This window comes from Meleagris gallopavo, chromosome 29, assembly GCF_905368555.1.
Source record: "Meleagris gallopavo chromosome 29, MGAL_WU_HG_1.1, whole genome shotgun sequence".
NCBI classification, from domain to species: Eukaryota; Metazoa; Chordata; class Aves; order Galliformes; family Phasianidae; genus Meleagris; species Meleagris gallopavo.
Genome location: NC_139432.1, coordinates 708,677 through 721,230, shown reverse-complemented (window position 1 = coordinate 721,230; position 12,554 = coordinate 708,677). Strand labels below are relative to the sequence as shown.

The following is a 12,554-nucleotide window of genomic DNA, read 5'->3' as shown; positions in this document are numbered from 1 at the left end:
CTTAAAAGGGGCAGATCTTCCTCCTCTCAGTTCTTACTTTTACTTGTGCTTTCTGCAGCTTGGGCAGTACAGCTAGAGCCCTTGCCAATGAAGACTGAAGCAAAGAAGTCATTGAGCACCATGGCTTTCTCCATATCTCTTGTGACCAGGTCTCCAGTTTCCTTCCTGAGAGGGCCCGCACATTTCCTGGCCTATCTTTTATCACTGGTACACCTGCAGAATTTCTTAATGTTCTTCTTTATGTCCCTGAATAGATTTAATTCTATCTTCTATTTATGCACCATCAGCTTCTCCTGTGAAAATGACACATCCAGCAGTGGCTAGAAAGGAGTGAAGGATCCTGCACTGGACAGCCTGTCCATCACAAGAGACCGAGGACTACAGAGGCACAACCACAGTAACAGTCACATGAAAGCCCTTGGCTCTGCCACTTTGGAATAGGCATCATTTAACTCACTTTTAAAAATATTCCTTGCCCTGTGGTGAACACAAAGTAATCAGAGGGAGCTTCATCCCAACAATCCAATCACAAATGATACTTGGATTTTAAATAATCTTAATGGTGGAGGAAAGGTCATCATGTTTTATACCCTTAAAAAGCTAGTTAGTCTTGCCTTCCCAATCACCATAGGAAGCAGCAAAATGACAGCTTTCCTGCTTGTTGTGGTTAAGGGAAGGGAGTTACTGCACTAAGTACTGCCAGCCTTCCACCAAATAACAATTAAATGTGCTCTTTTATCAAACAGAACACACATTAATCGGGATGAACGAGGGCATCTGTCTGTAAAATTAGAGGGCTTCCTGAGTAAGTAAAGTTTGCTTACTCAACACAACAAGAATATAACAAATCACTGCAGTTGCCTTTTAGAAAAATAAAACAGGTCCAAGGCCATGTGATTCAAAATCTTTTTATTATGAACTGTCATTCTGAACAACAAGAATCTTGACAAAACCAACCCTAATTTTGCACATTATGCTAGTCAGCAAACATTATTTTACACTGGCAGTAACACTAATGGTAAGAAGTCAGTATTTTGAGAACTCTTTTCAAAACATCAGTGGCATTAACTTTATTCTAGACAAATACCTTGTGTCGTTTCTTAGTTTTTCGTGCTTGTAATTTAGATCTTATTTTGCACTTTGCATTCATTTTTTAGGAAGCATACTATTTAATCCAAACAATTCCACAGTCCTAGATGTACTGATAGTAAACTAAACTTTTCCCCATCCTCAGGAAAGAACAGCTATGTTAGAGCTTTCAAACATGCTCTAAACATTGGAAAACTTTTCTCTAAGTAAGAACTGCAAAACTCCAATGGAAACTTGACAAATACTTAGGTCTAGATTTCACCTGTGTACGTGAACATCGTAAGGACTGCATAATTGCATGTTGTAAGGATTGCATGCTAGAATTGTATGTTGTAAGGAATTCACAGAGGATTCCCCATTACTGTATGAATTGAAACACCATGCACCCACACGATGAAGTGACGGCTTATGGCTTGAAGCTGCAATGACACGATCAGGATGCTTTCTAGAAAGAAGACAGGAGAGTATAAATGAAAATATACTATAAAATCCTAATTTATCCTTAGTGGACACACTCAGATGCTGACAAGATAAAAAGCAGAAAGCGCATACACAGAAATATACTTCTAGATTTGATAAAGTGATCTTTACTAATCTTTATGCAGATGCAATAAGAAGTCTCAGCCTCCTTCAAGGCTGAAGAAACTCTCACAACATATTTTATGCTCTGCAGGCTATAAAAGACCCTCAAATGACTTCACTAACCACAGATCTTATGACCACTGGTTACCACTGAGAAAAATTTTCTGTATCTACTCAGCAAAAAACTTAGTATTTTCCCAGATATCCAGTACAGCATCCATATAAATCACTTGAGACACCTACAGTTCTGAAAAGAGGAACACATAGTGCTGCTTTGCAGGTGCAGGACGTATATTTAAGGTGCATAGCAGAAATACCTGGAAGTTACTCTGTTGTGTAGTCCCATTTCAATGGAAGCTGGGAACCACATAAGTTCCCTCTACACCAAGACCTGAATTCATGCAAAGCTGTGGTTTATGCAGGGCATTTCTTTTCTCTGAGCATAACTACATCTGTTCACTTATAGCTAACACCAAACCATTATCATACTAAGCACCGAATGCACCTCTTTTGCAGTGTATAAGCTTGTTTTAAAGGATCAGCCCAAGGTACCACATTTCAGCACGATGTACAAACTCCCATGTTGTTGTTTCTTACTTTTCCTCTCCTGTGAGGACTTCTGTGATTTCAGCACCTGTCACTTCAACATGAAGCTCTCTTCCTCCCACCTCCAGATGCAGTTAGATATTTTTTTCTCCCTAGCAATGCTGGGTTAAGTAGTCCCAGTTTTACCCCTACTCTGAGCTCACTAGGCCTGACAGTGAGCACAGCTACACAAAGCAGGAAAATCATGTGGCCTAAGTGGGGAGCATGTGCGTGAGCAGTGGGTAGCAAGAATGGACTTGTTTAGAGATGAGGCTGAAGTGACTGGGTAGCAGGGCTACTTAAATTAGCACCATTCTAAGGAAGTCTGTCAGGAACATGAAGCATTATTTGTATATTTTATTTCAGAGAAAAGATACAGAAGATAATCCAAACATCAGATTCCTTAGGAAAAAAAAATATTATATAGTATCTCTCCTGTCCACGTAGTTCCCACAAAGCACTACTATAGCCAAAAATGTCATTAGCTGTCACTGTTACAGAAGTTACAGCACTCAAACCACATGCACTCTACTTACAGTCTTTCCATGATGCTGCATATGGGGAGGACTCAGGCGCACGTACACTTGAAGGAAGGTAATTCTTTTGTCCAGAGCTGACACTGCAACTGAAAGAATTTAGTTACTCCTCTTGACTAATGTAATTGCTCAAATTTATGCACTTTACTATAGTATGGAGCAGGAACACAAGGAGATGGAACTTTGCTGCCTGGCAGTGGTGACATTTAGAATATCTATATATGCTCTAAACACTATAAAGTCTTCCAGAGATTGTAATGAGTGAAGCTAGACAGCACTGTTAAACTTTTACAGGAGGACTACATCATGCTTAAGCCCATATATAACTGCAGGGCTGCCAGCTGGAAAACTGTTTCTGCACACTGGCTTAGACAAATCTTAAAACATACTGTCAGACCTCACATACAGCCTGCAATAGTGATCTACTGTTGGCTCAATGATGCCAGACAGGGCAGCTCCATCAAGTGCACAGCTGCCCGCCATGCTTCTCCTTCATCTAAACCTATACTGTGATTACACTTTACAAAGGGCAAGAGGGGATTTCTGCTAACACAGGGCCCTTACACCGGCACATCTGCCAAGTATAAAGCGACAAGCGGTCACAAAGGACTGCTAGCTAACCATTAGTTCAAGAGGAGAGGAGTAACTGTTTGAACAAACTCCTCCAAAGGGAGGCATCAGGCCATACCTCCAAGTCAGCATATTGGCTCATCTCTCATACATTGGCCAGACATCCAGCAGAACTGCACACTGGCTAGCCCCTCAAAGTGCCCTTCTCTTGTAAGGGCCAGCCAAAAGAAAGAAGGTAACAATGAACCAGCAGCATTAAAACATTCACTGTTAATGTTTCCCCTCTTCCCCTGGGTCTGTACATCAGCAAAGCCAGCAAACGTCCAGCAATCAAGGCTGGACTGGAAGTAGGTTGCAATATTTCTCTGTACAAAAAACACTGTTGTAAGTTATGAAATTTGCACTCCTTACCTGTTTATGCCAGAGTTGGTCATGCCCCAAACAAAAGGGGAATTTGGCTGCTCTAGCAACTCTGCAAAAGTAAACAGATGATGAGGCTCAGTACTAAGAAACTCCAGTAAGGCACAATTACATCAGATTGGGAGCATCTTCATCATTATTTTGACATGTTCAAGAAGGAATAGTAGTTGATATTGATGTCTGTTTCACTGGTATTTAACTGAGGAAAATAAACGTTATCATGTCCCCATTTTTATCACTGCTGAAAAACTAGAATAGCTTTTATGGGAAAGGGTGGATGTTTGGAAATGTACCTCCATGTCAATCACAGCAGGCATGCCTCCATGCCAAGAAAAGCCTGCTAAGCCAAGAGATGGACATTTAGTAGTAAAGAACATAAGCAGAGTGTCTTACATGCAACACCTAAGTGAATGGCATCTCTGAACTTATGTTGTAGAGATGGAGGACAGAACCGAGAAGAAGGCAGCACAGCAGAGAAGGAAGAAGTTCCCCACCTGTTTCCCAGTCTTCATCACATGGAGGTGCCTGCCATGTGCTTACAGCATTCACCTCATCTCTTTGGAAGCCAGAAGAACAGTGTGCTTCAGGAAGAAAGAAAAATCAGTGACTGTAGTCTGTCCTGCTTCAGAAGCGTTAAGTACATTGGATCAAACTGTAAAATAGTTCTTTGCTTTAGAGGAAAGTTCATGTAATTTAAACAGGTTAGACACACCCAGGAGCCAAACACTGATTTGAAATCATAAATAGCTTCTTCAAAGAACAGGAGATGGCTGCATTCCCTGGGAGTTGGCAGCAGGAGTGCTTAAGTGGAGAGAAAACCTGTTAACATGAATGCTGGCATGACTGTTAGCCTCACTGCAACTCTACAGAAGGTGGAAATCTATCTGTTCTTTAGTGTGGCAACAGTTGAAGAGCCACTGAAGAGAACTGAAAACTCACTGTATATAGCACAGGATGCCCTTCTAAATAATTTGGGACAGACCCACCCATGCTGTTTCACTGGGCAGGAGATAGAAATGGTATGATAGACAAATCAAATCAACAACAGAAAACCCTGCAAGAGGAGCAGACCCACCTCTTGGTGGGAATACATGACTCAGGTTGCCCCAACTGCAGGGATTTTCATAGCATCTATTTCACGCAAATCAACTTTTCATGTGGCACCAGTACTCAAGCCTCAATGAGATGAGATGAGATGAGATCATCTGTACTGTCCTTCTAGTAAGTAAAGCATCACAGCTCCTGGCAGTGGTATGTCAATATGCAGTCTTGCATACAACCATGTTATTCAGAAAGCCTGGGAACAAAATACGTGCAAGGCCTATCTTGCACATCTGCAGTGTTGTAATGAATCTATCCAATAAACTGAAGCAAGACTCGGGTTTCTGAAGGCTGCTGTGCCTTGCAAAACTACAGACAATAAATGACTCCCAGTTTTGTTTACCATATGAACGATCTGGACAAACAGGAGGCCTTCAGTCCCTGCGGTGAATCTGCATCTTCAAAGCTCTCTTACCTATATCATGCTCAATGAACCCCTTGTCCCTGCACTTCGATATATGATCAACGAGGTCGGCTCGAGGAACGAGATGGCGAGCATTGAACGGGCACGTGGCCAATAACTTTGCAACTTCAGGGTGACTCTGGAAAAGGGAAAACAGAAATCATGTGCCAGATCGACCAAGTTCACTTTTCCTTGTGTTTTCTACAGATTAGCAAGAGAAAATGATCTGGTGGGTGGCAGCCCTGCCCATGGCAGGTGGGTTAGAACTATATGATCCTTACAGTCCCTTCCAACTTGAGTCATTTTATGATTCCACAGTAACTGGTGACGTTGCTTTAAAAGAGACTAAACAAGGAATGGCAAAATATTGGCCAGATACTTACTACAACTGCAAGATGAAGCTGTCTAACAGACTTATTTAAAACACAGTTCATTAGAAAAAAACAAAGAGTTGATTCAAATGAAACACACCCTCAGCTACACACCCTACAATTTGCTGCAACTCTGGCAATGTGGCCTCATGGTTTAAGGCACAGATGAAACTATTTCAAAAATAACAGCAAGGAGATGTTAGGTAAATCTAAACTATTCAGATATTTTAAAGCAAGTCAGCACAAAGCCAGAGAAATTCATTAATCCTTTCAAAACAAGTATTAATAGAATCACAGAATATCCTTAGCTGGAAGGGACCCACAGGAATTAAGTTCAGCTCCCGGCACCATGCAAGGTTACCCAAAATGCTGAGAACAGAACATTCACCCTACAGCTGCATTTTCACTGGAGGGCATAGCACTGCTAGACTGTTTTGAAAAAAATATATTTGGTAAATTTACTGGTAAGCTAAAAGAGGAACAACTCTCAGCAGAAACCAACACTCAGACTGTGGCATTTGGTAGGTTAAATAAAACAAACCTTGAGGGTACAGATGAGAATAGAAGATGGAATGCTTCCTATTACATGATTTGTATTCAAATTCTAGATAACAGATGGAGAGGTAAAAGAACCCAAAACTCTCTCCCAAACGTGCTGAAGCCAGGATGTCCAGTTTCTGCACATGTGCACATTAAATACTTATAAGCAACATAAAAAAAAGTTACAGCAGCATTTCTATCACTCAACAAACTGCAACATCCAACTTCTGTTCTAATGGGACAGATTAGGTGCATGTAACTCAGCCTGAGTTTTCTCTTGAACTTAAAGTGGGAAAATTTATCTGATCTCAAAGAGACCATAAATTTCTCCCTGACCTAATCATGAAGAGCCACACTGGTTTTAAGTGAGTCAATGTGCTTGAAGCTATTTCTAAAGAAGTAATTAAAAAAAATATATATATATATATAATATATACATGAAGTAAATACTAAATGGGATAATTTGTAAAGAACTTACTTAAGTCATCCAGACAACACAATAAGAGTGAGAATATGCACACTGTATTTACACACACACACAACCCCCATCTGGTGCCTTGTTCAGCAATTCAGCTTACCTTCCTGCACTTCACAAGATGATAGGGAAAACGACAGGCTCTGATTTGATGTTGTTTATTATATGGACACTGTATTAATCTCTCTGGATCATCTAATAGATTTGAAGAACAGAAAGAGAGAAAAAACAAACTAGTAAGAAAGACAAGACGTAACATCACTAACAGAGTGAAGTGGAAAAAACATACCACCACATCAGGGATGTCATCTCAGGAAGTTAAGAGAGTCGTTCTTTCTTTGAAACTCATTGCTAAGGCATCACCTGTTTTGTATAATTAAACGAATCGATTTACAAGTTTGGGTTGACTGAGGCATTGTCAAAAAAAAAAAAAAAAGAACAGTCAGCAGTACAGTGAATAATAGCTTCTTAAAATATCTTATTAGACAGGTAACCACAGGTACCCAAAATTAATGAGACAGTAGTACTTCTCCAGCTATCTTAGGGGGAATCTCTGGGATGATGATACACCCACCAGGGCCCTCAGGAACTTCTCAGCCAAGTCTTTTCTGATGAACAGCTAGATTTGCTGGAGGAAGGACGCCAGACAATTTAGTTTAATTTCTGAGGAAGGAGCATGCCTAATATGATGCATGAAGCTTTCAAGTGAAACTTCTTCCAAATCAAGCAATTATTTAGGAGCTAAGGAGTTACCAAAACACCTAGAAATACAGGCAGTGAGCAGGGAAGCAGAAGAAGTACATACATACATGCCATATAAACATTCCCAGATCCTCAGTGAGGAAAAGAGCAGCAGCAAGGAGGAGGCACAGGTTGCCCTACTACCTGCTGCTACCTGTGGGGGTGTTTGTTGTGCACTCACAGAAGGCCACACTAGATTTCTTTCATCATTTCTGCCTTTGTGCACAGGCTTTTGGTGCACTTAAGAGAGATTACAAAATACCTTAAATAGATCTAAGCATTGGCTGCTGCTGCTTAAGCTCTCTCTCGCCACCACATCCTCTTCTCTCACACAATTGGTGTTCAGTTGTCTCAAGAGCCAGGTCAGGAGCTGTTGCAGCCCACAGGCTGGCAGCTCATCGAGATGCTTTTCCCAAGTCACACTGAGCTGACTTCATGTTCTGAGCCACCAGGAAAGAAGAACCTAATCCTTCTTTGCACTCCAGCTGTGCAACACTGCTGCTGTCAGCACCTCACTGCCATGAACCAGTCAGTTAAGGGTCACTAGAAAAGCTGAAAATCAAAGATTTCATTATTAAGATGCTCTGAGAAGCTTTATACAGGTTCAGCTTTCCCTGGAATTATAGACTGGCTTGGGTTGGAAGCGACCTCAAAGAACATCTAGTTCCAACCTCTGCTGCAGGCTGGTTGCCAGTCACCACATCAGGTTGCCTAGGGCCCCATCCAGCTGGCCTCAAACATCTCCAGGGATGGGGCATCCACACCTTCTCTGGGCAGTCTGTTCCAGCACCTTACCACACTCTTAATGTAAAACTTCCTGGATACCTCATCTAGATCTTCTCTCCTTTAGTTTAAAACAATTTCCCCTTGTCCTTTTACTACCTACCTACAGAAGAAGTTGATTTCCCTCCTGTATAATCTCCCTTTAAATGCTTAAAGATCTCCCCGCAGCCTTCTCTTCTCCAGGCTGAACAAGCCCAGCTCCCTCAGCCTGCCTTCACAGGAGAGGTGCTCAAGCCCTCTGTGCATCCTCACGGCTCTCCTTTGGACCCTCTCCAAAAGCTCCACATCATTCCTGTGCTGCTGGCCACAGGCCTGGAAGCAGTACTGCATATGGGGTCTCACAAGAGCTGAGTAGAGGGGGACAATCACCTCCCTCACCCTGCTGCTACTCCCCTGTCGATGTAGCCCAGGATACTGCTGGCATTCTGGGCTGCAAGTGCACACTGCTAGCTCATATTAATTTTTTTTTCAGCTACCAGCATCCCCAAGTCCTCCTCTGCAAAGCTGCTTGCAAGGAGATCTCCCAGTCTGTATACAGATCTGGGATTGCCCCAGCCCAACACCTTACTCTTGGTGCTCTTGAATCTCATTAGGTTTACATGGGCATTCTCAGCACAAAGAAGAAAGCAAGGATGAGTACCTGATGGAGAAGAAAGGGAGCCTTTACTACTACATCAAACAGCAACCACAAAAGTCACAGAGCTGGCCTGGCCAGGTAAACAGATGCAGTTATTAATCCAAAGACTGCAGCAAGCAAAGGCTCTGGGGCACGAAAGCATGGAAATCACACACAATGCTGCCCTGGTCAACAACGAGCTAATGGGATGCTCCTTGGCTCTGTCACTGGACAAGTCTGTCTGAATAAAACTCCTTAAGACCAATGTGGTATTAGGAAGCAGGCATTCTTCATTACAGGTGCATGGGGGACTGCCCTATCCGGGATACACACCCAGGAGCTAAGCATACAGATTATATATACACAACATGCGTGAATATTCAGGCAATTTCCATGAAGTGCCCACCTAAGAATTGCTGTACATATTAACAACTGTCTCATAATGTCAGGGTAGGGAACCCATCACAGAACAAAGCATGGCTGCGTCACCGGGAAGCTCATGATCCCTATTACCAGACATCTTCCATACATATCCCCACACCTTGAGGACTGTTTGTCCTACAACTTTAGAGACCTGCTCCGTCACTGGGCTGCACGCCCATCCTGCAGGTGGAAAAACAGAGAAATTGCTTGCAGAATCCAAGCTTTTTTTTTTTTTTTTTGCTTTTTTTTTTCTTTCTTTTAAAAAAAAGGTGTCTCACATTGCAAAAGTATCTTTCCTCTAGTCTGTACATCCACTGACCATTTACATTTCGGTTGCAATATGAAGCAATGAGGTGTTTTTGAGCTCATCAATGTGGTGACAGGAAGCAGCAGGATGCTAATTTAATTTGGCAGTAATAAAATGAGGTTTCTTTTCTCACGCAGAGAGAGTGGGGTGTAAAAACATGACTTTTGTTTGCAGCTGCCACTTACTCACCAGGACAGCATGGTGTGCAGCCCTGCCTCCCACCTTCCAGCTCCATTTTGCCACCTGCTTTCTGCAAAGCTTTCAGGGCTGGGACACACTCTCCTTCTAGGTGTTCTGGACCCATTTTGGGCACTGATGATGAGAAGGGTCCATAATGGCATCACCTGAAGCGCTGTGAGGTCAGGAGGTGTCACCAAAATCTGGAAATTGAATCTCACCAACCTGAATGCCAGGTTAGAAAGCCAACATTACTTTATTGCAGTACTGGGTGAACATGGGTTGCTCCACCTAATGTGCATACACAGGAGCTGAAGCACAAAGAACTGTATTATATTCAGCATGTCTGAATACTCACACAAAGTGCCTACCTGTTCTGAGAATTGCTGCATATATTAAAATCTCATACCATGCACGCTCTGTGTTAACATGGCAGTCTTGCAAGTCTTTGTTAGTTGTGAGGTTCCACTGGGAGGTGCTAGCTGGCCAAAAGGTCGTGTGCTAAGTAGGTCAGTTGCTGTGTTTGGTCAAGAAATTGTTTACAAAAATAACTGGCTGCTGACTAAGTACCTAATTAACACACTGGCCTTACTCTTGTGCCTACATCAGACACGTCTAACTCATGGCAGTAGAGGCTGCACCTTCCCACTAATATCCATTACATTCATTGCCATGTGGCAGATGGCAGTGGAGACACAAGTTAACAAAATGGCACCTGACACTGACATGTGCATGAAGCAAAGATGTGGAATTGAACTCCTCCACGCAAAAAAAATGGCACCCACTGATATGCACGCACGCTTGCTGAACATTAAAGGAGACCAAACAGTGGATGTGAGCACAGTGAGGCATTGGGTGGTACGTTTCATTGAACCACAGAATCACCAAGGCTGGAAAAGATTTCCAAGATCATCTAGGTCAACTGGCCACCTACTATCAATATTTTCTCACTGAATCATGTCCCTCAGTACAACATCTAATGTTTCTTGAACAGCTCCAGGGATGGTGACTCCACCACCTCCCCGGGCAGCCCATTCCAGCGCCTGACCACTTTTTCAGAGAAGAAATTTTTCCTAATGTCCAACCTGAATCTTGCCAGGTGTAACTCGAAGCCATTCCCTCTCATCCTATTGCTAGTTATGTGGGAGGAGACACTAACCCCCACCTCACCGTAACCTCCTTTCTCTAGACTAAACAATCCCAGCACCCTGAACCACTCCACACAAGACTTGTGCTCCAGCCCCCTCATAATTCTGCTGCCTTTCTCTGGACATGCTCCAGGGCATAAATGTGATTCTTGTAGTGAGGGGCCCAGAACAGAACACAGCACTTGAGATGCTGCTTCATCACAGCTGAGAATAGAGGAATAATTGCTTACTTCTCTACTCCTGCTGGCAACACTATGTCTGATACAAGCAATGCAATTTGTAATATGATTGTTTACATCGAAAGCAACGGTGACAGTAAGAGCATGTCACCTCTGCTGGCACAGATTTTTGAGGAGCACACATGCATTGTGTTCTTTACTGGTGAAAATCCACCAGTAAAGAATGTAATCTGCAACAGCACTGATTATGTCAAAAATTAGTTTCTTTCTTTTTTACATAGCTGTGAATGTGCACTATTAATCTGCGTTATTGTGCTCCCTGTAGCCACCGTAGTTTCTGTAGAAATAAATAAGAGGCAATACTTTTGGTGCAAGCTATGTATATGTGGCCCAGGCAAGGCAAAAGGTGGGCCACCAGATACCAATCCTAGCATGATGCTGAGGCTCTGCTTTTTGGCTCCTGCTAATGTAGGAAAAGCAGCCAGAACGTCAGCATCCCAAACGCTCTGAATAACCTGCAGCAGCAAATGCAGTTCATGGACACAAAATATCTGGAAAACACTACAGAAGATGCAGATTTCCCTCTGCTCGATTCACAGCATCAGCTCGGTCACACAGAGACAGAACCAGCCTGCAACACCCCCTGCCAGCTCACAGCGTGCCCGTCCTGCTTCGTCTGCTTTGGGATTCGGGACAGGACGAGGAGGGGCAGAGCAGCAGGGCGGGGTAGGCCGGACCGGGCCCAGCCCGCAGCGCCGAGAGACTGTCTTCCCCTGCCACCCGCCGACCCCGCCTCGAGCCTCACCCAAATCATCTTCTACCTCCATAGTGGGGAAGGGCTGCGGTACCGGGCCGGGAAGGCCTTCAGGGCGTAGAGAGAAAAGCGGAGCGGAGTCAAACGGCACCGCCTCGCCCCAGCGCCTCAGCCAGAAACCACCTGCTGTGCTGCCACTTATCCCCCTCTGCGCATGCGCGGCGTCTCCTAGCAACCACTTATCCCTCTGCGCATGCGCAGTCTCATAGCAGCCACTTCTCCCCTCTGCGCATGCGCAGCGTCTCCTAGCAAACACTTCTCTCTGCGCATGCGTAGTGTCCCCTAGCAACAATGCCCTCTGCGCCTGCGCGGTGGTGTCAATAATTTGAGTTCTAGGCAATTAATGGGAAGTATTGAAGGTAAGAGATCGGCATGGCTGAACCAGAACCTGCTGATCAAACTAGAAAACAAAACGAAAATGCACAGGCAGTGGAAGTGGGGTTGGGTATTGTGGGAGGTATATAGAGATAGGATCACGAATGCTAAGGCCCAGCTGGACCTGAATCTGGCCAGAACCAGAAAGAATAAGAAAAGCTTCTGTAGGTGCATTAACTGGAAAAGGAAAGTCCAGGAGGGTGTTCTGCACCTAGTGATAAATACAGGCAGGCTGGTAACAACAGATAAGGAGATAGCTGAGGCACTCAACTTTTTTGCCTTGGTCTTTGCTAGTGACTGCTCTACAAACAGCCTTTGC

At 43.6% G+C, this 12,554-nt stretch overlaps 1 protein-coding gene across 2 annotated transcripts; it reads right to left on the bottom strand.

The window, feature by feature from the left end:
* Nucleotides 1-894: 894 nt before the first annotated feature.
* LOC100548520 (gametocyte-specific factor 1-like) lies at nt 895-12,040 on the bottom strand. Of its 2 annotated transcripts, none has more exons than XM_010724429.4 (7): nt 11,852-12,040; nt 6,776-6,867; nt 5,299-5,425; nt 4,277-4,363; nt 3,774-3,834; nt 2,793-2,881; nt 895-1,534 (listed from the first exon to the last, which is right to left on the bottom strand). In XM_010724429.4, coding segments are annotated over exons 1-7 (480 nt in total). In that variant the 5' UTR covers nt 11,874-12,040; the 3' UTR covers nt 895-1,532. The 2 variants fall into 2 exon arrangements, with proteins under 2 accessions (XP_010722731.1, XP_010722732.1); XM_010724430.4 differs by having other exon boundaries at nt 2,793-2,875.
* Nucleotides 12,041-12,554: the final 514 nt, after the last annotated feature.